The 27,057-nt window shown below is 51.6% G+C and overlaps 2 protein-coding genes across 8 annotated transcripts in view; both read right to left on the bottom strand.

The window, feature by feature from the left end:
* KMT2E (lysine methyltransferase 2E (inactive)) overlaps nt 1-27,057 on the bottom strand; it is a 1,891,352-nt gene that overhangs the window by 1,178,731 nt on the left and 685,564 nt on the right. The window lies entirely within an intron of this gene.
* On the bottom strand, nt 164-5,664 carry LOC147750569 (uncharacterized). The gene is given in 4 exon segments (XM_086952327.1): nt 164-184; nt 3,786-3,924; nt 3,926-5,184; nt 5,506-5,664. Coding segments are annotated over 4 exon segments (1,578 nt in total).

Below are 27,057 nucleotides of genomic sequence, written 5' to 3'. Positions count from 1 at the left end.
GACGAGGAACGCGACAGGGTTGCCCCCTTCGCCCCTCCTCTTTGCCCTCTCACTGGAGCATCTGGCCGCATGGATCAGGCAAGATCTGTCCCTGAAAGGGTTACGTTGGGCTGAAGGATGGGAGGACAGTATTTAGCTCTATGCGGACGACGTCTTGCTTTACCTAACCAAACCTCGTAAGTCCCTAAAAGTGGCCATGGATATAATCACCAGCTTCGGGAAAACGAATATGCTACTTACCAGTATGCATCTGTTCTTGGCATGTAGGGCTGCTGACATTCATATCTGTGCATAGATCGCCGCCTAGTGTTGGGTCCGGATGATTGCACATTGTTGTCCTGGAAGAGTCTTCGAAGTATCACGAGATAGGTGGCTCCTCCCCTGGACTACAGTGCGCATGGGCATCGACTCCATCCTCAGATTGTTTTTAGCCATTGCGGCAAAGATGGAGTGTAACACCGGAAGTGATGACCATGCTTAGAGTAATTCTAAGTGCTGCAGCCGCTACAGGCGCCGGGGAGGAGGGCGGGCGATATGAATGTCAGCAGCCCTACATGCCAAGAACAGATGCATACTGGTAAGTAGCATATTTGGTTCGAGGCATGTGGGCTGCTGAATTCATATCTGTGCATAGAATATATAGCAGTCCCTCCATTAGCGGCGGCTGCCTGTGCCAGCTGCAGCAGGTTGAAAAAGCCTGCCCTACAGCTGCCTGCTGTTTGGAGTGCACATCTACGCAGTAGTGTTTTGTAAATGTGTGAGTGGTAGACCATGTGGCTGCTCTACATATGTCTTCAAAAGGAATATTTCCAAGGAAAGCCATGGAGGCCCCCAACTTTCGCGTGGAGTGGGCCCTTGGGGGAACCGTTAATGTGCGCTTGGCTTTTTGATAGCAAATCCAAATGCACTTAACGATCCACCTGGCTATACCTGCCTTGGAAATGGGGTTGCCTTTCTGTTGTGGTGCAAAGGCAACAAACATTTGTTTTCCTAAAATATTTTGTCCTATCTATGTAGTACATTAGAGCTCTTTTGGCGTCTAGTGTGTGGAGCATTCTCTCCGCCACTGACTCAGGATTTTGGAAGAACACTGGCAGTTCTATAGTCTGATTGATATGGAACTGTGAAACCACTTGAGGCAGAAACTTAGGGTTAGTGCGGAGTACCACCCTGTTGGAGTGAATCTGTATGAACGGCTCCTGGATAGCTAGTGCCTGAAGTTCACTAACTCGTCGCAGTGATGTGATTGCTATTAGGAAAGCCACTTTCCATGTCAAGAATTGTATCTTGCATGAGTGTAGAGGCTCAAAAGGTGGACCCATCACTCTGGTGAGGACCACATTCAGGTTCCATACAGGTGCTGGTGGGTGTCGTGGAGGAATAACTCGTTTGAATCCCTCCAGAAAAGCTTTGATGGCAGGCACTCTGAAAAGTGAGAGGTGCTGTCTGTTTTGCAGATAAGCTGCTATTGCGGACAAATGTATACAAATGGAAGCATAGGCCAGATTACATTTGTATAGATGTAACAGATAACAAATGATGTTGTGAGTAGATGCGTCTAGCGGGTTGATGTTGTGGTCTGCACAATAAATGACAAACCGCTTCCATTTTGCCACATAGCATGCTCTGGTGGTGGGCTTTCTTGCCTCTCTTATGAAATCCATACAGTCGGGAGGCAAGTTGAGGTAGCCAAATTCTAAAACCTCAGGTGCCAGATCGCCAGGATGAGCTGTTGCGGATCTGGATGCTGAATGTCGCCATGGCTCTGCGTCAAAAGCCTGGGTGTGAGGTGCAGCCTTTGATGCGGTACCACGAATAGTTCTAGAAACGTGGTGTACCATGGTTGGCGTGCCCACGTCGGAGCAACCAGGATGAGTGTCATCGAGTGTTGCTTCAGCTTGCGTGCCACCAGCGGTATTAGAGGTGCTGGGGGAAAAGCGTACGCCAATATGCCTGACCAGTTCATCCATATCGCATTGCCCTGCAACTGTGGGTGTGGAAACCTGGCGGCAAAGCTTTGGCATTTGGCGTTTTCCTTTGTGGCAAACAGGTCTATCTCTGGATGACCCCACTGCTGGAAGTACGGGTGGAGTACCGATGGATGTATCTCCCACTCGTGCATTTGGTGGCAGTACCTGCTGAGCAGGTCTGCCATCTGATTGTCCTTGCCCGGGAGGTGTTCCGCCATGAGGAAGATGTTCCCCTGAATGGCCCACTTCCACATGCTCTGAGCCAGATGAGACAACTGTGGAGAGTGTGTACCTCCCTGCTTCTGAACGTAGTACATGGCCGTCATGTTGTCTGTCCGGATCAACACGACCTTGTTGCACAGATGTACTTTGAATGCTTTCATCGCCATGAAGATAGCCGTCAGTTCTAGAACGTTGATGTGCATCTTCTTTTGCTGCGTTGTCCATAGTCCCTGCACTGTGTAGTGGAGTACATGAGCTCCCCATCCCTGGAGTGATGCGTCTGTTGTCAGAATGATCTGTGGCACAGGCTCCTGGAACGGTCGGCCCCTGCAAAGGTTTTGTGGATTCCACCAATGCAGAGAGTTGTATGCCCGACCGGTCACCAACATTAGTTCTTTCAACTGTCCGTGAGCCTGATTCCACTGACGTGCCAAGCACTCCTTAAGCGGACGCATGTGTAGTCTAGCGTGCGGGACTATGAAGATGCAGAAGGCCATCATGCCTATCAACTGCATGAACACTCGTGCTGGAAGCGAGTGCTGCGGTCTGAATTTTTGTATCAGCGATTGAATGCTGTTGATCTTCACTGAATTCGGCTGTGCTTTGGCTGACAGATTATCTATTGTCGCGCCCAGATACTGCCGTACGTGGGCGGGCTGAAGGTGGGACTTTGGATAATTCAGTGAGAATCCCAGATCGTGAAGAAGGTGAATGGTGTGAGACATGTGGGCGGCACACTGCTCGGCCGACTTTGCTTGGATAAGCCAGTCGTCCAGATAAGGGTAGACGTGAACGTTTTGTCTCCGTAGGTGTGCAGCCACTGTCGCCAGGCACTTTGTAAACACCCTGGGTGCCGTTGTCACTCCGAAAGGGCGGACCTTGAATTGATAATGCGGATTCTGAATGGTGAACCTGAGGTATTTTCTGTGTGACAGGTGTAGCGGAATATGAAAATATGCATCCTTCAGCTCTAATGTTGCGAGGAAATCTCCCTGACTGAGTAACGGTAGAACTTGCTGCAATGTTAGCATGTGAAAGTGTTCTGATAGAATGTACTGGTTTAGGGGTCTGAGGTCCAGTATGGGTCTGAGGGACCCGTCTTTTTTAGGGATCAAGAAGTACAGCGAGTACACTCCTGTACCTCTTTCTTCCACAGGCACGAGCTCGATTGCTCCTTTTTGCAGCATGAGGACTACCTCCTGCTGCAATAAGTGCAAATGCTCTGTGGACATAGGACGGTGTCTTGGGGGTATATTGGGTGGAGTGGATGTTAACTCCAGACAATAACCGTACTGGATAAGCTTCCTGACCCACCTGTCTGTAGTGATGGATTCCAGACTGGCAGGAACCGCTGAAGTCTCCCCCCGACCGGTGTTGTATGGTCGGGGGCAGTGACAAGGCGTCACTGTTTGTTAGTGGCAGAGGATCGGGAGCGGTTGTTTCCACGACCTCTGCCCTTGGCGCTGTTTCCACGATAGCCACCTCTAACTTGTTTGGTGTAGGTGGTTTGCGCGCCACCTTTACTGTACTGTGTTTGCTGGGATAGCTGGCCTCTGGAAACTCCTCTATTGTTTGAGCGACGAAAAGAACCACCCCATAACTGCTGAGACTGGAGAGCCCCCATAGACTTTGCAGTCTCAGTGTCCTTTTTGATCTTTTCCAAGGTGGTGTCCACCTCTGGTCCAAATAAGTGATCAGGGTTTACAGGCTGATTTAGTATGGTGGTTTGTATCTCTCGCTTGAAACCGGAGATTCTCAGCCAGGCATGTCGCCTTAACATCACACTTGTGTTAATGGCTCCGGCCGCGGTGTCTGCTGCGTCCAGTGCACACTTGATAGATGCATTTGATATAAGCTTGCCTTCCTGTATGAGCATCTCCGCTGCCTCCTTATATTCATCTGGCAAGTGTTGTAACAGGGTCTCAAGTGTATCGTAATGGGCCCTGTCATATCTGGCTAAGAGTGCCTGAGTGTTGGAAATGCGCCAGATATTGGCCGCTTGAGCTGCCACCCTTTTCCCTGATGCTTCTAGCACTTTAGATTCTTTGTCAGGGGGAGGAGCATCACCCTTTGTCTGCGAGTTTGCCCTCTTCCGGGCATTGGAGACAACCAGAGAGTCCAACGGCAACTGTCCCTTGATGTAGGTAGGGTCCCCAGGCGCCGGTTTGTACTTTTTCTCAATTCTGGGGTTTATCACCCTGGCCCTCGTGGTCTCTTTAAAAATGTCTCCAGCATGTTTTAAGACACCTTTTAGCATTGGCAGAGTCTTGACAGTTCTTTCTGACGTGGAAAAGGTGTCAAACAAAAAATCCACTTCAATAGGGTCAGCATGGAGCTGGACATCATGATTTTTGGCTGCCCTTTCAATAAGTGCATTAAACGCCGCAGAGTCTTCAGTAGGCGAGGTTTTTACAGCATACACATGACTGTCTGGGGCAGTGTGATGATCTCCTGGTTCAGTAGCGTCCGCCCAGGGTTCATTGTGATCTTCAGGATCAGTGTCTATAGGATAACTGTACTCCTCATTGTCACCTTCCCCTGTCTCCACATCCGAGTAAGTGGGCGAGATAGGAGCAGTGTCCTGTCCATGTGGTGATATAGGTTCGACAAGACTGGTTGATGAAGTCAAATCCTTCTTCTTTTTTAATGGAATTTTGTATGACTCCATAGGCTGTTCCGGGGCGATCTTTCGTTTGTAAATTGAAAGTCTACCCATGTCTGCGTCGATGAATTGTTCCGACTGCTCTTCAAGCGGAGGTTGTCGATGCTTTGTGACCACCACCGCAGTTGTGGGCTTCGGCCCCGTGGACACCTTCTTGGCCGCTTCGACGGCCGTCTTAGGGGCGAAGGCCTTAGGTGACACTTTCGGCGGCAGCGTGAACTGGATGGGCGCCCACGATTTTTGAGCTTTACTGGCAGGCTTAGTTGGTGGAGTATCCTTCGGTCCGACCGTTGAAGCCTTCTCCTTAATTCGTTTCAGCGATTCCGACACCTGCTTAGAAAAGGAGGCGGACGGCTGCGTCGAGTCGACGGGTTCCTTGGAGCCACCGCCAGGCGTGGACTCGAGGTTCGTACCGCTCTTAGCTTTGTCTGGTCGACGCGGAGGATCGAGAACCTTCTGAGCTCCGAGTCCTTTGTCTGTGTCGACGGCCTTCGGCGCCGATTTTTTCGGGTCGACGTCCTTGACCAGTTTTTTCGGTGTCCCAGTCTTCGGCTCGACAGCCTTTAGCGACCTCACCGGGTCGATAACACCTTTATGCTTTGTCGGTGCCAATAGTTCAGAGGACTTCGAGCCGACCAAAGCAATACGCACTTTTGGTTTCGATTTCGCCTCCAGTGCTTTCGGTTGCGTAGACACCGATGCTTTCACTTTCGGTTTTGATCGGTCAACCAGTGGCTCCTTAGAAGTGTCCGAAGCCAGGCCTTGAGGCGAGGCTGTAGAACCAAAGTGTAAGACCTTGGGTAAGGCCATGTGGCGATCCCTCGACCTGAGCCTTATTAAGTGTCTTGGTCTTGGCCCCCATACCAACGGTTGGGCCTAGCTCCTCGCTCGAGCTATCTTCCACAGCCCCAAAGGCCCCATTGTCGTCTCCTACCTCGTCGACGACGTCTTCATTATCGACCATTTCAATATCAGCGTCGTAGCTGGAGTCGATCTCCGATGCAGGATCAGACAGGTTCTCTCGAACTTCCTGCTCGACTCCCTCATCCTCCTCGGTATCGAAAATGTTCACCGGGTCAGGTGCCGTCTGCTGGGCCTCCTTGCGCGCTGCGGGTCGAAGTCGAATCGTCTTCTTGGAGCGGAAACGAGAACAAGCCATATAGCTGGCTTCATCGTGATCCGGCGACAGGCACTTGTTGCACACAGGGTGGACGTCGATGTGAGAATATTTTGAGTTGCACACGGGACATCTCTTGACTGGGCTCCGTTCCATGATGATTCGTCGATAAGGCCTCTGGCGTTGACCGGGCCTTCAGTGCCGAAAAGCCACGCGGCTCCTCTGGATGTCCAGCTCGGGAACTGAGCTGGAACAGAACTGGGCACCGATCGCAAGACAATACCGACGATGACTAGAGGCCTTTTGGCCAAAAAGAAAGTTTTTTATCGATTCCGAACTGGAGTTAACAAATATGCATCCGAACCCAATGGCGGAAAAAAACAATCTGAGGATGGAGTCGATGCCCATGCGCACTGTAGTCCAGGGGAGGAGCCACCTATCTCGTGATACTTCGAAGACTCTTCCAGGACAACAATGTGCAATCATCCGGACCCAACACTAGGCGGCGATCTATGCACAGATATGAATTCAGCAGCCCACATGCCTCGAACACTCAGGTTACAGCATTAACTGGGGCAAATCCATCCTCTATGTCCTGCGGGGTGACACTCCTGCGCAACTGCCCTATCGCGGTGGCCACAGAGGGGTTCCGCTACCTGGGGGTCTTTATCTCCAAGGAGCCGGATGTCAGATTCGAGAGGAACCTTCTCCCGCCTCTGCAGCGATTCAAAAGGGACGCTGCCTCCTGGCGACGGCTTCCACTATCCCTCCTCGGGCGGGCAGCGCTCTTCAAAATGATGGCATCGCTTAGGTTCCTGTACGCCCTACAAAACTACCCAGACCTGGTACCGCATTCCTATTTCGCTTCCATCGAGGCCACACAGAGTGAACTGCTGTAGTCTGGAACACCCCGCATATCCATTCAGAAACTGACCCTGGGATGGTTCGATGGCGGCATAGCGCTCCCCGACATCCATAAATATTACTGGGCCGCGCACCTTTCCGCCATTAACCAGGGCACGTACAGTGATGGGAACGACCCGGCGTACGCAATGTACCGTTGGGTCTTGCCAGGCGGAAACTTTGAAGCTGCGCTTTACTCCAAACCGGGACGATACCCGTTGACGGGGCCCATGAAACACTCAGTGCAGCTGTGGCATATTGTACAACGTAAATTAGGATGGGCTGACACCCTCACGATGGCCACCCCCCTATGGGTCTCGGAGAGACTGGGCAGGCTTGGTCGCACCAAGGGGTTCCGGAACTGGGACCTCATAGGCATACCCACGTCCGAGATCTATGGGGCCCAAAAGGGATGATACCCTTTGCCTCGCTCCAGCACACCTACGAACTAGCGCACTCGGAACACTTTAGATACTTGCAGGTCAGACACTCCCTCCAGGCCAACATTCCTGCAGGAACACAGCCCCCTGCCTCCTCACAGCTGGAGGATAGGCTCCTAGATGCCCACCTCCCCGAACATGCCATATCACTCACGTACAAAAACATTATTAACAACTCCCCGGACCACTGCTCCCCCTCAAAGGTAAATGGGAAGCCGACGGCCTAGAAATAGATGAGGAAGAATGGAGAACTGCACTTGCCTCCCCTAAGGAGGTTGCCGTCTCTGCCAGACTCCGGCTCATTCAGCTAACAATTTTACACCGAGTTTACCTTTCAGGGACTAGACTGCAGCGAATGGGCCGAAGTGCAGATGGGCTTTGTAGGTGGGGAGGTGGGGACCCACTTCCACATACTTTGGGAATGCCCACTGGTGAAGCACTCTTGGACCCAAGTAACCCGGTGCATGCGGGAAGTCTGGGGGGTAGAGCTCAGACTTGAAGCAAAAAGGGGTCTTTTAAACATATGGGAACCTACAGACCTGTCACATAGTGGGAAGCTGTGGGCCACTCTAGGGTTTACAATAGCCAAGAGGAACATTGCTAGGCTGTGGGGGGCGGTTCGGCCTCCTAAGGTCGGCCTGTGGAAAACTGATATGGACTGGTGCATGCTCCAAGAAAAGACGGTATACGAGGCACGGGGGTGCCCTCGGAAATGGATGCAAATATGGACCACCTGGAACGAATACAGAGGGAACATCTGTGAACCCCCCCAGATCGTCTCGATTGACAAACCACATGCACTTTAAACTCTATATGATGTACTGTTAAATGCCTCCATATCGCGATAATTATGTATGTATTGAAATCCCCTGCGCTTGAATGTAGATACTCAATGCCTTGAATGTGACGATTGCCACCTATTTGTTTACATTAAATCTAGTATTGCTGCTCTACAGACCTAGTGAGAGAGGCTCGAGGATAATGCACATTGCAGCAAATTAGGGTGCTAGCAAAATGCAATGTCGTAAAGACATGTCTGTAGGGCAGGCATCGTAGGATTATGATTGTCCTGTGGTATTATTCAAGTCGCCAGGACATGAAATTGCACACCGTCACTTCAGAGCTTATCCTCCAAGAACCAAGCCTGAACTATCTATGGGCGCCACCAGTAAAGCAGTAAACAATATACTAATAATACAAAAACAATAGAAAGAGAAAAGTGAGGGGGAGGGGGCTGTAGGAAATGGGGGAAGGTGTGGCGGGGGGCGAGCAGTGTGTCAGTATACCTGGGCTATCTAACAACGCTGGGGGTGCAGCTACAGCTATGTCATTTAATGTCTCCGGATACATTCAGTGCTATGTGGGAAGTAGCGGTATTTGTTTGGGTATCGAGAGGGGCAGAGCCCAAATCCTGTTGGGTGGGATGCAAGATAGTCAACAGTGGGATTCCAAAGTCTATCTGGATCTGTGGGATGGACAGCATCGTCAAAGAGGTGTAGGGCCTGAAGCCTAGGCGGCTGCATTCTAACGTTTTCTAGTCGACCTAGGTGATCTATCAGAGGTTTACACAGTTTCGTAAATTTGGTGTCTCTGTACTGTAGACGCACTGTGAGCAGCTCCATTGCCACTGTGTGCCACAGGCGGGTGAACCACACATTCATTGAGGGAGTTTCTCCCTTTTTCCAATTTAGGGCGATGGTCTGCTTAGCGGCTCCAAGCATGTGGAGACTGAGATACCAATCACGGCGGGTCATAGCTCGTAGGTCCACAGGCCTGAGGCCCAGAACAATCACTTGTGGGCTTTCAGGTATGGGTATCCTAGCACCCGTTTAATGTGACTGAGGACTTCCTTCCAGTAAGTGGCCAATAGGGGGCACGACCACCAAATGTGTATGAAATCTCCCACTGCGTGCGTGCAACGCCAACAAAGAGATTATGATCTGGGGAACATTTTATGCAGTCTGTGATGAGTATAGTACCATTGGGCCATTACCTTGTAGGCGGATTCCTGCTGGGGGATGCTTTGGAAAGTCTTTGGTATGTCGCGTCAAAGACGTACGCACGGAGAGGGAGTGATGTCGTGATGTCGATGCCGCTGAGAGAATGTCACTGCTGTTGGTAGAGGTGAGGGGTAAGGCGTGGTGAGTGCTGAAGGATTTGGTATATGCGAGATATTAAACCCTTAGAATCATCAAATGTACGAGCCAGCCTTTCAAACAGAGTAAAAGGCTGTGTCGCAGCCCGGTGCATAAGGGTTGCAAAGGGTAAGGGTGCAAAGTCCCATCTTAACCACCACTTTAAGAAATCTGCCGTCTGAGCTACGGGTCACTGTGGGGTCCCCCTGTTGGATGCCAGCTCGGCAGAGAATGGCTACACCCGCCGACCTGGTACATGCTGAGCTCCAGAATTGAAGGGGGAATCATGGATGAGTCATGCGTGTTATGTCAGTCCTAAGAAGGTGGGTTTACTGCAAAAAGACAGTGTCTGGATTTTGTAGTAGCAGATATCTCCATATTTGGCGCTGCTTATTGGGGGTGTTAGGTCCCTTCACGTTAAGGGATATGAGCTTCAAGCAGGGTACAGCGGTCATGTTCGCCTATCAGCAGGGGTAAGCGCTATCACGAACAGGTAATCCAGGCTTGTGAACAAGACTGGCAAGCCGAGGCCCAGCGAGCAGTCGCGGGGCCCTAGATTTGTGGTGAAGGCTGCAGCATGAGGGGGTAAGAGGAAGCATAGCGACAGATGTGAGTCTATCTTAATGTCGAACTGTCCCCCCCGCCGAGAGATGAACAAGGGGAGGGGCGAGGGGAAAAGAAGCAAAGATAGACAAAATAACTCAATTGGTTTAATGGCCAACATGGCCAACAAAGCCTATTCCAGGAACAGTGCCACAGGCTATCCTTCTATCCCGGAGATGTCACTCTCCCAGAAATAGGAGTGGGGGTCGGTCATCGTGTTGCAGAACGAATCGTTGGTTCCGAAGCGCAGCCCAGGGCCGCCGTCGTAGCATATGCTAGGTGTCGGTTATTGATGCCTCCTTGTCGGCGGAGAAGAAGGCAGAAGGCTGCAATGTCGGGGCTGGGGGATCCCCCCCCAAGGCGAGGGAACAAGCATAGAGTCTAGTTATTTGTTGGCAGCATTTTGCGAGCCTGAGGGTGACTGGCCTCCTTCCAAGGATCTAATGTGTTGGATTATGTCCTGCTTTTCTTGGGAAGAGTTGCTGCGTTCTCTGGAGGATGGGTGTCGAGTATGGCGTACCAAATTCCACTGTGGCTTTAGTGGGACTCGGGTCTTCGCAGGCATGCGTGAAGGACTTGGCGGGGGAGAGTCGGGAATCTGAAGTAGTTGGGCCGCCTCTCTGTAGCATCTCAGCACTCGCCGTTTGGACTCCCACAGAAAGAGGAGGGCAAAAAGGTGCCCCCATTGGTAGCGGATGTTAAGCTCCCGAAGTTTGTCCGTGATGGGTCTGAAGTCTCTGCGACGTCGAAGTGTCGTGGGGGCCAAGTCCTGGAATAACTGGATGGGTGCGCCCTTGAACCGGTTCTCGGGTTTGTCCCTAGCTGCCTTGAGGATGGCTTCCTTCTCGGTAAAGAAATGGACCCGAGTCAGGCTGTCAGGAACGAGGCCAGGCCTCCCAGAAGGTCCAGCCACCCGGTGCGCACGGTCCAGAGCAGGTGGTGAGGCGTCATCATCTCCCATAATTTCGTGAAGCAAGTCAACCACAAAAGTCATTATATCAGTGCCTTCTGCTCTAATCGAATCCCCAGTAGGCGTATGTTGGTCCAGCATCCCCTATTTTCCAAATCTTCCTGCTTGATCTTCAATTCGATGTGCTGCTCTTCTAGGGTGGCCAACCGCTGCCATAGGTGCTCCTGATCTTCTGTGCGGGTATCCAGAGTCCAGTCAAGATCATCCACTCGGTCGCCCAGTTCCCCACATCCTTCCGGAGATCTTTGAAGCAGGCCTGGACCTCGGTGCGCAATGATCCTATTTCAGATTTGAGCTCCTGCATAAAGAGGGTCATGAAGGATTGTGTGACCGGCTTCGAGGGGCCCCCGGCCGCCAATGTCGCATCAGGAGCAGGGACTGGACCCTGTTCATTCCATAGGGCCCTCTCTGTAGCATCTTACGGGGTTGCTGAAGGGTCCTTCCCGGACTTTGAACAAGTCATGTTCGTGTAGGAGTAGTGTCTTATCGCTATGGATCCCAGGGAGGGCGTCACCCCGCTGACAGCTGCCACTGATCAGTTGTATCCGTGTTCCCCGCTTCAAAGCTCTGGTGACTACAAGCGTGTGTAGCAAATGGAAATCAGGCCCAGCATTGCAGTGATGTGGGGTGCCGTTTACAGAGACCTTTAGGTGGACGTAGGCTCCAGGAGAGAAAAGGCCGCTAATGGAGCAGGGGCCGGACTGGCTGAGCAGCAGAATCACACCTCTGAGGACACGAAGCTCATGGGGCCCAGATAGCACATCCAGCAGGCAGCGAGCCCCCTCGGGGGCGGGACGGGATGCACCAGCCACTCCAAGGTAGGGAGAAGGATAATGGAGAACCTCCGGTCTATCAGACTAATAGCCAGCTCTTTGGGTGACAGAAGTAGCAGTGCCTGAGGCTGAGAATGTAATTGCGGTGTAGCGGTAGGCCCCGTGCTGACCCGATGCGTTGAGCAGGCAAGGGTCTGAGTGAATGACCAAGTGCTCCACGACTCTTCAAGTGTTTACCAGCTCCTCACAGGGAAAGGGGACTATCAGCGTCGCTGTAGCCCCGCGTCCATTCACCAGCACTGAACAACATCGCAACCCGAGGTCCAGGAGGGGACATCTAGCACGCAGGGGGCCCCAGCAAGGATCGCGGGTGGCAGTGTCAGGCGAGGTATCAGTGGCCAGGTGTCTCGCTGGGTTTGTACTGCTGTGTGGGAGGCCTGCAGTAGCGGTGGCTGTATCACTCAGCAGGGCAGGGGTGCCGCCGCCAGGGTACGTCTCTGGTCCCGAGCGAACAGCAGGGGAGCGGGAGTCTCAGGCAGCCTAGAACGCAGTGTTGACCCCCCCCCCCCCCAGCGGCGGCGATAACATCCCCTGCCCCGTAACTGTGCAGGGCCCACTCTCCTGGGCCCCGCCACCTCCAGCCAGTCACCGAAGCCCAGACAGGATCTGTACTTCACTCAGGCCGCATAATGGCGGGCTTGTTCTTTCCCACTGAAGTCCACCCCTCCAGCTTCAGACCCCGATGGGCCAGCCGACGAGCCCATAGCCTCTGGCTCTCTTCTGGGTATGTATGCTCCCTCGTGGCAATCATACTCTGCGGGGTCTAATCGTTGCACCTTTCGGAGCCGCCGCCGCAGTCCCTCATAGCCCAGACAGCTAAAATAGTGGGCGTCTCTTACGGCGTCTTGCGGGGTGCAGCTGAAGTGGGGATGACTAGGGATTTTGTGGTGTCTGTTCTCTCTCGAGTCTGGTGCAGGCCTCTCAGGGACTGCAGAGGTCCTCCGGTTCCCCCAAGCGGCAGAAAGGGGAACGGGTGCAGCGACGCAGGGTCTGGGCGGCAAAATGGAGGACGTGCCGTCTGTCACCAGGCAGCTCGTCTCGCTCCGCCTGAGCCTCCTCTATTTGTCACCACCAGCGTTTCTGAAGCCTTGGAAGCGGTACACGAGCCACTCCACTAGTTACGCGTTCCGAACTTGAGCACTTGTAGCGCTAGTACGATGCTGAAAATCGCGGATGATAGTGGTGGCGGCCCGGAGCACCAACGGCGTCGTCTCACTCCATTTGCAGCGAGACCACCGGGAATAGTAATTTTAACCCCTACGCTATCCAACGCTTGCCCTACCGTTGCACTCACTTGAGTGGGAACAGTAATTTTTACCCTCCCGCTATCCAACGCTTTACCTACTGTTGCACTCACTGGAGTAGTAATAGTAATTTTTACCCTCCCACTATCCAACGCTTTCCCTACTGATGCACTCACTGGAGAGGGAATAGCAATTTTTACCCTTCCGCTATCCAACGTTTTCTCTACTGATGCACTCACTGCAGTGGGAATAGTAATTTTAACACCTACGCTATCCAACACTTTCCCTACTGCTGCACTCACTGGAGTGGAAATAGTAAATTTTACCCTCCCGCTATCCTACGCTATAATTATTTAATATTTTTTAATATTATCAAGTTAATATATTTATGTATTAAAAAATAACTGCTCATTTTCTAAATTACATTCATTATTTATTAATTTTAAGGTTAAGTATTTTTACTTAATTATATAATTTTTTTATTTTACATAATTTTTTTAACATTCCAAAAATTCGATATTGTTACAAACTATATTATGTACAACAAGATTTTGAATTCGCTATTTTTGTACTTACCTGTTTGGACATAGGAATTTGATATTCTGGCATTCTATATTTTGTCATCGATACTTTGCCAGGTCGATATTTTTCTCCTCGATATTCTGATTTACTGTGAATCCAAGTTGGTGAAGCAATAGCCGTTTTTGTGTGTGGCGTAGACAGCTGTTGTGCAAGCTGGCCTTTATGAGCCATTCGTCTAAGTTTGGGAAGAGGTAAACATGTTGACTTCCCAGGTGGGCTGCGACTACTGCCAAGCATTTTGTGAAAACCCTGGGAGCAGTTGTTAGTCCGAAGGGAAGGACTTTGAATTGATAATGTTGGCCTGCTACCACAAACCTGAGGTATTTGCAGTGCGCAGTTTGTATTGGAATATGAAAGTAAGCGTCCTTTAAATTTAGAGTGGATAGAAAGTCACCTTGCTGAAGGAGAGGAAGGACTTGTTGTAGTGTTACCATATGAAAATGGTCCGACTGTATGTATAGGTTTAGTTCTCTGAGGTCCAATATAGGCCTCAGAGAGCCGTCCTTTCAAGTAATTAGGAAGTATAGGGAGTTCCCTCCTGTTCCTTGGTATTGTAAAGGGACTGATTCTATTGCACCCTTTTGCAACAAAGAAAGAACCTCTTGCTTTAAAGGGTGAGATGTTCTTGTGACATGAGATGTGACCTTGGAGGAATATTCAGTGGAGTGCTTGTAAGTTTCAGGCAATAACCAGATTGGATAATTTTAGAACCCATTTGAGGTGCGTGTTTAACTACATCTGCCTCTTCCATTGCCGTTGTTTCCTCTTTACCCTCCTCTCAATAAAATAATCTCTTGAAGAGGGCGCCTGAAAGCTGCCCTTGTAACAAGAGGAGGAAGTCTCTGTAGATAAATTCTTAGAGCCACCCCTACAGAATGATCGATGAAAGGAACCCTTATTAGAAGGTATTTGTAGGGCCCCCATGGACTTAGCAACTTGGGTATCTTTTTTCATCTTTTCCAGCGATACATCGACAGCCGGGCCAAAGAGATGTTCCTTATCAAAAGGTTGATTAAGAATAGAGGCTTCTACTTCAGGCTTGAACCCTGACATCCTTAGCCAAGCATGTCTACGGAGTAGTACATTAGTGTTTATTGCCCAAGCTGCTATATATGCCTTCTCTAACGCACACCTGATAGAGGTGTTAGTTATTCATTTACCTTCTTGAATAAGGTCACTGGCTTTAGTCATATGCTCATCAGGTAGAAATTCAATGAGCTTTTCAAGTTTGTCATAATGAGCTCTATCATACCATGCCAACAATGCTTGGGCATTGGCAATGCACCAAATATTAGCTGCTTGTGAGGCTATCCTTTTTCCCAAAGCATCTAATAATTTGGACTCCTTATCAGGAGGAGGGGCGTCCCTGTTGTTTAAGAGTTAGCTCTCTTACGAGCATTGGAAATGACTAGAGAGTCTAAGGGTAACTGGCCTTTGATATACACAGGGTCATTAGGTGCTGCTTTGTATTTTTTTCTCTACCCTGGGAGTGATGATCCTAGCTCTTAAAGGATCTTTAAAGATATCCTCAGTGTTTTTCAGCATTGCCTTTAACATTGGCAATGTTTGTTTAGCCCTTTAAGATGAACTCAGTGTCTTTAACAAAAAAGTCTGGTATGAATACATTCAGTTTCTGGGTTAATAACAATCTCCTTCTGTGTCGGATCAGACGGTGGATTATCGGTCCGAGGCTCTTTAGTTGCAGTACTTTTTTTTGATTGCCGGTTTTGCTTTGACCGTTTCGGCTCAGAGGGATTCGGTTCCGAACGTTTCGGCTCCGAAGATTTAGGTTTATGCAATGGTGGCACGGAAACCAGAAGGTGTTTTGCTTTCGACGCCCAAGGTTTCGGGTCGGCACCGGCATGGGGACAGGTAGAGCCCGTGCCGGAAGGCTGTTTATGTTTCGGCTCCGAGCCCGAAGGCGGGGCGCTCAAAACCTTTTCTCTGTGCCTACATTGGCGCGAAGGCAGAGGAGTAACCGAAACCTCTTTATGTGAAGGAGATGGTAGGGGAAGGAAGTCTCTTTACCCACGATCCTTTGGTCCGGTGTGAGGTCTCTGGTCTCAGAGTCTGCTTCGGACACAGAGATGTGTTCTTCTTCCATTTCGGCTTCCTGCGCTTGCCTTTCTTCGTGTTCGGACTCTTCTCCGATGAGGTCCAGCGCAGAGCCACTTTGTTGACACATTTTGTGATATCGAGCCCGACGATCACAGAGGTTTTTCTACGACTGGAACGACCTACACGCTTCGCAGTCTTTCTCATAATATTCTGGGCATAGGCGAAGGATGCACACCACGTGCAAGTCGGTGATGGACACTTAGCGCGACACCCGGGGCATAACTTGAACTGAGTCCGTTCCATCAGCTTCTACTGATACCGGCGCAGGTAGACCCAACGGCCTTCCACAAATGTTCAGAGCTAAGGTTTTCAAGAGCAAACGATACGCGGAGAACGGGAAAGCGATCGATAAACAATACCGTCGAGGGTAGTGGATTGCGCAACAAAGGGGGCCTAAGAAACAGTACCAAACCGGAGTGCAACAATTCACATCTGAACCCGACGGCGGAAAAAAACAATGGAGTTGATGCCCATGTGCACTATCACCGAAAGGAGGAGTCACCTACCTCGTGACTCGAAAGACTTCTTCGAAGAAAAACAAAGTGCAAACATCCGGACCCAACACTATACTTTTAGCTACTGAATACTTTTTAAATTTTGCGCATTTGCACTGAACTTACCGGCCCGACCCCGGTCCACTGCGGCTATTGCCGATTGAGTGGAGGGCGGGGACAGGACCAATTGCTCCCCTGCGCCAGTGACGTACTTCCGGGCTGTGGAGGAGGTGGACGATCTTCCCTGCTCCCCACCATTAAAACCGGATGCCACCAGGGACACGCAGCGGAGCGGGCAGCTCGAGGGTCTGTTGATTTGTTTCTGATTTACTCGCATTGCCTGACTGTGTTGCGATCACTTCACCCACACCTTCAGCTTGCTAAGGAAAACTGTTTTAATAATTTTAGCTACTGAATACTTTTTAAATCTTGCGCATTTGCACTGAACTTACCGGCCCGACCCCGGTCCACCGTGGCTTTTGCCAATTGAGTGGACGGCGGACACCGGACCAATTGCTCCCCTGCGCCAGTGGAGGAGGCGGAAGATCTTTCCCGCTCCCCACCATTAAAACCGGATGCCGCCACGGACGTGCAGTGGACGTGTGCAGCGGGCGTGCTAAAGGCAAGCCCGTCTGCGCCTGTCCGCGCCTAGAGCCAGGACCCCTGATCCTGGTCCACCCCAAAAACTCTGCTATCTTGGCTGCCAAGGGCTGGAATGAACTCCCTCTCGAGATGCGTATGGAACCCTCTGAAATCAGATTGAGGAAAACTAAAAACTTTCCTCTTCCCCGCATCTAATCTCCTCCCCCTCCCTTGCCCATGTCCGTTCTATCTGTGTTTATCCCTCTGAGCTCCTTTGCGGTTTTCAGCGCGGGGACACTCCGTCTTTGAGTAACCAGGCGCTTTATAAATGGTTTCTATTCTATTCTATTCTATCCACGGGAGCAGCTGCTTGCCTTACAACCTAGAGATCCTTGGAAGCACTATAAGTGGCATCATAATTCCCCCCAGAAACAGTGCAACAACTGTGGGTTTAAAGTCACACTGGACCCCAGTAATCCCCATGTTGTCTCAGACCCTACACAATTCACGATATACAGCCTTAACTGCAGGTCACTGGTAAAAAACCATGCTGATATATTTGAACTCCTCCTGGACTCTGCCCCAGATATATTATTTCTGACGGAAACCTGGCTCACCATGGATTCCATGGCAAGTACAACCTTGGCTTTACAGACAGGCTATAGGTTGCTTACTCAGAACAGGCCTAAAAGAAGAGGGGGTGGCTTAGCAGTGATATATAAATGCGCTTTTCAGTGTTTATTATCCCTGCAGCCGATTCCCAACTGCGAAAGCGCCTTGTTCAAAATCTCTATCACACAATTTCACCCTCACTAGGCTTCTTATTTATCGCCCTCCCTGACCAGCCAGGACCTTCCACAAGGCTCTGGTGCACATTGCCTCAACTCTGGCCTTAGGCTTAACTAATCTAAATATTATAGACAATCTTATTCTCCATCTGGACTTCCGGGACTCCCAGGAGATATCTAATTTTCTAGGTGCCAACTACCTCAACTGGTAGAGGGTCCTTCTCATCAAGCTGGCGACCTACTGGATCCAGTCTTCTCAAATTTACAAAATTTGTCAGTACTCTCCCCCCTCCCTCTGACATGGACTGACCACTTTCTTATTTCTATGCATCTTGACTTGGAAGGCACCATCCTGAGGGTGCCTCGCCAATTCTTCAGGAAACCTCCCTGGCACAAATCGGACAAAACCACCTTCCTATCAACTCTAAATACTTACCGTCCAAACTGGCCTTCCGATCCGGAGGCAGCCGACAGAAACTTTAGGGGCTGGATCAACAATTTGCTTGACCAGTGCATCCCGAAGAAACTGTTAGGGGCCAGGCATGCGCAAACACACACCTGGTATAATGAGACTCTCCGGGGGGAAAGAAAACATTTTTAAATCCTAGAACTGGCTTGGAGGCGCACTTATGACGACACTGCTAAACATACTTACAGAAAGGCCATAAAAACCTACCATAATTTAGTTAAAAAAACAAAGGCCTCTTTCTACGCAGCATCGATAGCTTCCAGTTCCAACCCCTTTAAAACCATTTTCTCCCTCATGAAGGATATGCAGCAACCTCCAACAGGAACCAATGACACCATATCCTCCAATACCCAATGTGACACGCTGGCAACATTTTTCATCAATAAGAATGAACATATTTATAGCTCCCTCGACCCGAGGCAACGCCCCGTCGAACCAGTAGCATCCCCTGACCCCAGTATACCCCCGCACTCCCTAGAAACTCTGCCACCTGTATCTCCTGAAGACTTAGCTACTCTAGCAGGCAAAGTCAAATCGGGCTCTCCCGACGACCCAGTAAAACCTGACATCTTCAGGAAACTCTACAACTGCCTTATGATGGCGGGTAGGAAATTTATTAACAACTCCCTCCAATCAGCAGTGATTTCTAAATCCTGGAAACACGCTAAAGTTGTACCACTACTAAAAAAGCCCTCTCTCGATTCAACTCTGCCAGAGAACTTTCGACCTATATCGCTGCTTCCATTTCTGGCCAAGATTATGGAATCACATGTGAACATCATTCTGACCAAATATCTAGAATCAATCAGATTCTGGATAGTTCCCAGAATGGATTCCAATCCAGACATAGCACGGAATCAGCGCTCATGGCAGTCGCAGAGCAGCTGTGGGCAACACTAGACAAGGGTAGTACGTTGGCGCTATTTTTACTCGATCTTAGTGCAGCCTTTGACACGGTCTCCCATAAAATCCTTCTCCAACGGCTTGAGGCGATCGGAGTCAAAGGCAGGGCCCTGGCCTGGTTTGCTTTGTTTCTATCGGAACGTTCCTTCCAGGTCAACGCCACTCCCCATCTGTCTAGTATCTACCCTTTAAGTTGTGGTGTTCCCCAAGGCTCTGCCCTGAGCCCCACGCTGTTCAACGTGTACGTCTGACCTCTGGCTCTTCCAGCCAAAGAACGCAACATCAAAATGGTATCCTATTCGGATGATATCCAGCTGGTGTTCACTTTTACCAACAACCCGGCCACAGACAAACTGAAATTCTGTGAGGATGTTCAGGCTATTTCAGACTGGATACTAACATCTACCTACAGTTGAACTCTGCCAAAACGGAGTTGTTCCTGGTAGGTCGTGACACTCACAAATGGGATTACCAGTGGAGCCATACGACCTTGGGCTCCCCCCACAACCGAAAAACACTGTTAAAGACGTAGGGGTTCTGATTGACACAGCCCTCACTTTTGAGCCTCATGTAAAAAAAGTGGCTGGTGCATGTCATGTTTCGGCCTCTTGCGCAGCATCAAATTCATTCTGACGTTCTTTGACGTCCCTACTCGTCAATTGATAATGCAGTCGGTGGTTCAATCTCGCCTAGACTACTTCAATGGTCTTCTGCTTGGCGCTAATAAAACAGTCACTGCTAGACTCCAACGAGTACTCTCTTTGCTATACCTAGGCAGTGTCGCACCTCCAACCTTGTCCACCATCTTCATTGGTTGCCCATTTGGCAAAGAATTCAGTTTAAAACCTTATGCACAAGTTACTACTTGTGTAACGATATATCTGTAAGAGACATTAGTTAGTGATAGATTCCTTACCTTAGAATATCCCCAGGCGTCAGACTGGATCCGGAAATTTTTTGCGTAGCAATACCCCTGCGTGTTGGTAGGCGTCGTCTGCGGCTCCGCATCCGTCGTCGCGTCGTGAGCGCCGGAATGACGTCGTCGGAGTACTTAGACGCCGCCCATGCGCGCTGACGTCAGTTCTGATACACAGCTTTTCCGCGCCAGATACGCAGAGCCATGATAGAACCAACACTGGTGCCATGAAACTAGGGCCCTGAAAGGGGATGACCTTAACCCTAGATATCGGATCGCAGAACGGGGAGGATGGGTGCGTCGGTAAGGAATCTATCACTAACTAATGTCTCTTACCGATATATCGTTACACAAGTAGTAACTTGTGCATCTGAAAGAGACACGTTAGTAATAGATTCCTTACCTTAGAATAGATACCCCAGCAATACCAACCCCGGTGGTGGGTCTGCGAACCAATATCACACCAGAAAGTCCTGGAGGACGGAACGGCCAAAGAAGCCATCCCTCCGGACTTGACTGTCCAGGCACTAGTGTCTTGCTAACGTGTGCAGCGAGGCCCACGTTGATGCCTGGCAAATGTCCTGTAAAGGGTCTCCTCGGCCCAGGACAGTTGTTGTTGCCGTGGCACGAGTGGAATGAGCCCGCAATCCAGCAGGGGGCTCCTTTTCCGCCATGGAGTAACATGCCTGAATACACAAGATGATCCACCGAGAAATGGTCCTCTTGTGTACTGCCTTTCCCTTCTTCGCGCCCACGTAACCAACAAAGAGTTGGTCATCCACCCGGAATTGGCGTGTGGGGTCTATGTAATAGGAGAGCGCATGTTTTGGATCCAGACGGTGGAGCCTCTCTTCCTCTTTCGAGGGATGCGGAGGCGGAAAGAAGGTGGGCAAAGTAATGGACTGCCCGATGTGGAAGGCCGTGACAACCTTGGGCAGAAAGGAAGGTTGTGTACGCAACACCACCTTGTCAGGATGAACAGATAGGAAAGGTGGAATACAAGAAAGAGCCTGGAGCTCACTCACTCTCCTGGCAGAGGTGATGGTGACCAGGAAAGCAGTCTTCAATGTGAGAAGACGGAGAGGACAGTTATGTAGCGGCTCAAAGGGAGCACACATCAGATAAGTGAGAACAAGATTCAAGTCCCACTGGGGCATCACAAAGGGTACAGGAGGAAACGTGTGTGATGCCCTTCAGAAATCTACTTACAATGGGGGACTTGAATAAAGAAGGCTGATCAGGTAGCTTTAAGAAGGCAGAAAGAGCAGAAAGGTACCCTTTAAGAGTGCCCAGAGCAAAGCCCTGCTGGGCAAGGGAAAGAAGAAAGAGCAGCACTTCCGAAAGGGGTGCAGAGAGATGATGCACAGCCTTTGCTGTGCACCATGCCACAAATCTGTTCCACCTGCAGGCGTATACCGACTTTGTGGAGGGACGCCTGGCTGCCAGAATGATATCACTGACTTCAGGAGGCAAGTCAAATGGCCTCAACTGTCGCCGCTCAATCTCCAAGCTTGTAGGTGGAGACTGGACAGGTTCGGGTGCAGCACCGTCCCCTGCTGCTGCGACAGAAGGTCCTCCCGAAGAGGCAGACGAATCGGGGGATCGACTGACATGCTGTGTAGCTCGGGATACCAGTATCTTCGTGCCCAGTCCGGAGCCACAAGGATAACCTGGGCCCGGTCGCGCCTGATCTTCTTCAGCACTCTGGGCAGAAGTGGTATAGGCAGAAAGGCGTACAACAGACCGCAGCTCCACTCGCGATGAAAAGCGTCGCCGAGCGAGTGCCGCCTTGGAAATTCCAACGCGCAGAACTGATGACATTGCGCGTTCTCTTCTGTGGCGAATAGATCTAACCAAGGCTCTCCCCATTGCTGAAAGAGACCTTGCGCCACGTCCGAGTTCAGACGCCATTCGTGATTCATCATGCACCGACGGCTGAGTTCGTCCGCCCTGGCATTCAGAGAGCCTGCCAGGTGTTGAACCACCAGGGTCACGCCCTGATGTTCCAGCCATTGCCATAGGCGCAGAGCCTCCTGGCACAGGGTCCACGACCCCACTCCGCCCTGTTTGTTGCAGTACCACATGGCGGTGGTGTTGTCGGTGAACACTTGTTGAGTCTGTGGGTAGGTTTTTTAAGTGTTCAGAAATTTGGCGCTCAACTTCTTACGGTAAAGTATTAGCTTGTCGTGGTATCAAGGTAGGTGCTTCTTGGTCAGAGGAAAACCTTAACCTCTGTAAAGAGAAGAGGTACAGCAACCCCCCTCTTATTTCGATTTGGCAGGGATCCAGAGCACACTATACGTATTCAAATGATATTCTCATCATCAAGTATTCATTCATTCGGGATAGATCACACCAAATGGAAATTTTCAAAAAGTTTTATTCATCAACAGTGTCCACCTCTTGGGAATCACTGTACCTGTCACTCAAGCCTACACGTGTTTCATCACAGCATGTGGCTGTGACTCTTCAGGGCTATATAAAGGATATAATGAAATAAAATGAAAAACATAAACGGATATTACAAGCACACAAAAATACGTGTGACCAGAAAGGACACCAGTGAAGTGGAAACCAACACAGGAGGGGCGGGAGTAAAAACAAAGGTGACTTTTGCACTGCAATTGAAAAGAACATTTTCGCATGTTTGTTATTCAGTCTAAATCTATGCAATAGAGTAATGTGTCGTGGGAAAGTTATGTTTAGATGGTGAAATGAAAATTCCAGTGAAAAAAGAAGATTCCAGTGAAAAAAGAATATTCTAGTGAAAAAGAATATTCCAGTTAAAAAAGACCATGTTAATATTTTGATTAATTCACAGCTGCCTATGATTGTGGTGGTTAGGTGAGTTAGAATATTAATGAGAAAAGGACCAATATATAGGTCCAATTGATACATTTGGATACAGTTAAATCAGGATAGACAGAAATCGGCAGAAATTGAAAACAAACTCCCTTAAAAACTGGGAGGAAAAGGATCTTGAAACCTCAAAATCTATGGTATCCGTTGAGGATGTGATTCCTTTTGGAAAGATAGATCGTCACAGTCTGCATAGTCATACCCTTAACATTGGTTCACATGTTTAACCTAACTTGGCAATTATATATATTAGTAGAGAGACACTGTTGATGAATAAAACTTTTTGAAAATTTCCATTTGGTGTGATCTATCCCGAATGAATGAATACTTGATGATGAGAATATAATTTGAATACGTATAGTGTGCTCTGGATCCTTGTTGGTGAACACTTGCACTACACTCCCCCGAACAGAGGGGAGGAATGCCTTCAGTGCTAGACGAATCGCCCGCAGCTCCAACATGTTGATATGGAGCCGGGACTCCGCCGGAGACCAGAGGCCTCTGATCTCCTCCTCTCCCATATGGCCTCCCCAGCCCTGGAGAGACGCGTCCGTCACAACTACGTGCTCCGGGTGGGGTAGGGAGAGGGATCTGCCACTGACCCAGTCGCGGTCCGTGAGCCACCACTGCAGTTGTCTCGCAGTGCCCTCCGAGATCAAGACATGATCGGACAGGTTGCCCTGATGCTGGGCCCACTGAAACTTCAGGTCCCACTGCAGAGCCCGCATCCGCCACCTGGCGTGATGCACCAGAAGGATGCAGGAGACCATCAGCCCCAGAAGCCGCAGCGTCAACCTGACTGAGACTCGGGATAACGGCTGGAAGATGGGAATCAGAGCCTGAATATCCCGAACCCGCTGTTCGGGTGGGTAAACCCGAAACTGTGCCGAGTCGAGAACCGCTCCGATGAAGAGGAGCTTCTGAGAGGGGCACAGGTGTGACTTTGGCACATTGATGGAAAACCCCAGCAAGTGCAGGAGGTCGGCCGTAGTTTGGAGGTGGGTGACGACTACCTGGGGCAAGCCCGCCTTCAACAACCAGTCGTCGAGGTAGGGGAAGACGGACACCCCCTGCCTGCGCAGATGAGCTGCGACCACCGCCATCACCTTCGTGAACACCCGTGGGCGCTGGTAAGGCCGAAGGGGAGCACGGTAAACTGAAAGTGCTCTTGGCCTACCGTGAACCGCAGGTAACGCCGGTGGGCCGGCAGGACGGGAATGTGGAAATAAGCGTCCTGCAGGTCCAACGCTACCATCCAGTCTTCCAGGTCCAGGGCAGCCAGGACCTGAGCCAAATTTAGCATCTTGAACTTCTCCTTCCGGAGGAAGCCGTTGATGTTCCGTAGGTCCAAGATCGGGCGCAGCCCCCTTTGCCCTTCTTGGGTACCAGAAAGTAGTTGGAGTAACATCCACACCCTACTTCTGGCCCAGGAACGCGCTCGATGGCCCTCTTGGCCAAGAGGGCCGTGACTTCCTCTTGCAGAAGTTGCAAGTGATCCCCCGACACGCGGTGGCATTGCGGTGGCATGGATGGAGGGGATGCCTCGAAGGGGAGGGAGTAGCCCCTTCGGACAATCTGCAGCACCCACCTGTCCGAAGTGACTGTGCGCCAGTGGGAGAGGTGATGGCGAACCCTGCCTCCCACAGGCGTCACATGGGCCTGAAAACTCGGACTAGGAGGGTTTAGAGGCAGGTGCTGCTGCGGGGGGTGTGGACTGGCCTCGCCGTGGTCCCCGACCGCCGCCACGGCGGTTTCCACGCCCGCCACCGCGCTGTTGGACATTCTGCGGCGCGTGGCTGGCAGTACGTGTGGGGGCGCCCCTTCCGTGGCCACGAAAGGAGCGAAAGGCACCCGATTGCTGGCGTGGGGCCGTGAGGCCCAAGGACTTGGCCGTAGCCCTGGAGTCCTTGAAACGTTCCAGCGCATGGTCTGCCTTGTCGCCGAAGAGGCGACGGCCATCAAATGGCATGTCCAGTAGCGTGGCCTGGACATCGGCCGAGAAGTTGGCGGACCTCAACCAGGCGTGGCATCGAACCGCCACTGTTGTTGCCATCGCCCTGCCCAGTGAGTCCATGGTATCCAGCCCACACCAGATAGAAAAGCGTGCTGGGTCTCGGCCTTCCGCAAGGGCTTGGCCGAGTTTAGCCTGGACCTCCTCCGGGCATTGTGGCAGCACCTCCGCAACCGTGTCCCACAGAGTGTGGGTGTAGCGGCCCAAGAGACAGGCGGTATTCACAGACCGCAGCCCTAAGCTAACAGACGAGAAAACCTTCTTCCCGAACGGTTCGTATCTCTAGGATTCCCTGTCGGGCGGGGCCGACGGGAATGTGGTCTGGGAGTTTGAGGCCTGGATGACCCAACTCTCGGGGGTGGGGTGGGTGGACAAAAAGCATGGGTCGCCCGGGGCCGGGCGGTAGCGTCTGGCCACGTTCCTATCCACAGGCGGACCTGTGGCGGGCTTGGACCAAGTGCCCACAAGAACGTCACACAAGGCCTCATTGAACGGCAGCAGAGGCTCACTGGAGCTTGACTGCGGTGTAGGACCTCTGTGAGGAGGTTAGTCCTCACGGCCGCGACGGGGAGCTTAAGGTTTAAGGCCTTAGCTGCCTTCGTCAACACTACACTATATGTAGAGCCCGCCTCCGAAGCCACAGTCGGAGGTGAGCTAAATCCAGTGTCTGGTGAAGTGTCAAGACCACTGGCCTCCCCAAGCTCATATGTTCAGTCCTGTTGAGACAGGCAATCTAGTGCCAGAGTGTCCTCGAACCCCTCCCAATCTTCCTCGTCACCTGTGTCCTGTAAACCAGGATTAGCAGACAGGGCCTCCTCGTGGAGATAAAAATATCCAAAGGCCGACGGAATCGGCACCTGAGTCGGACCGTAGGAAACATTGGGGGCGGCAACCACAGTGGGCGCCGGGGGCGACACCCTTGAGGACGGCGCCGGTGAGGTCGTAAGGTCGACCGGCGACGTCCCGGATCCGGAGCCGGATCCGGAGAGGTCCTGCGGCGCCGAGACCGAAGTCGCCGGCGGCGTCGGGGCCGAAGCGCCCGACGGCGTCGGGGCCGAAGCGCCCGACCCGTTAGAACCTCCAGACGGAACCGACGGGCCCGAAGGCGCTACTTGAACCGACTGAGGAGGGAGGGCCCTCATGGCCATGAGGTACCTCTCGACCTCCTCCGGCGTCGCGCCCTGCCCAGGGACCCGAAGGTGTGGGGCAGGCGGCGACGCTAGCGACTCCCGCGGAGCCGCGTAGGCGGTGTCGCCCGAGCCCCCGGCCGCATCGTGCGAGCGTCGGGGTGGTTCGGAGGATCGATGACGTCGCTCCGACCGCTAATGCCTCTTACCTGAGGACTTGGAACCAGACGATCGGTGTCCACTTCCGGAGCTCCGATGACTCCGACCTCGCGACCTGTCCCTCGACCTCCCGTGGGACCGGGACCTGGAGCGGCGCGGGGCAGACTGCCTGAGCTTGAGTCGCTTGCGGGACCGCTCCCGCCTAGCCTTCGACGTCGGGGCCCGGCAGTCAGAGCAGGTTCGATCATCATGGTCGAGGCCTAAGCACTTCAGGCACCGGCGATGGGGGTCCGTGACCGACATGAGTCGGTCGCACTTCGAGCAAGGCTTGAACCCGGGCATCCCTGGCACCGATGGAGTCACAGACTCGACAAGAAAGGATCAAAAAGATGAAAAAGTTCAGTCAAAAATTGACTGGGGGTAGAGCTTCTTCCGGATCTGCGCTAGCTGGAGTGGAAAAAAGAAGAACTGACGTCAGCGCGCATGGGCGGCGTCTAAGTACTCCGACGACGTCATCCCGGCGCTCACGACGCCGACGACGGACGCGGAGCCGCAGACGACGCCTACCGACGCGCAGGGGTATTACTAACGTGTCTCTTTCAGATGCACAAGTTACTACTTGTGTAACGATATATCGGTAAGAGACATTAGTTAGTGATAGATTCCTTACCGACGCACCCATCCTCCCCGTTCTGCGATCCGATATCTAGGGTTAAGGTCATCCCCTTTCAGGGCCCTAGTTTCATGGCACCAGTGTTGGTTCTATCATGGCTCTGCGTATCTGGCGCGGAAAAGCTGTGTATCAGAACTGACGTCAGCGCGCATGGGCGGCGTCTAAGTACTCCGACGACGTCATTCCGGCGCTCACGACGCGACGACGGATGCGGAGCCGCAGACGACGCCTACCGACGCGCAGGGGTATTGCTACGCAAAAAATTTCCGGATCCAGT

This window comes from Lissotriton vulgaris, chromosome 1_1 (assembly GCF_964263255.1).
Source record: "Lissotriton vulgaris chromosome 1_1, aLisVul1.2, whole genome shotgun sequence".
In the NCBI taxonomy this organism is placed as follows: Eukaryota; Metazoa; Chordata; class Amphibia; order Caudata; family Salamandridae; genus Lissotriton; species Lissotriton vulgaris.
The sequence above is the reverse complement of the archived record's forward strand: the minus strand, read 5'-3'. Positions and strand labels throughout refer to the sequence as shown.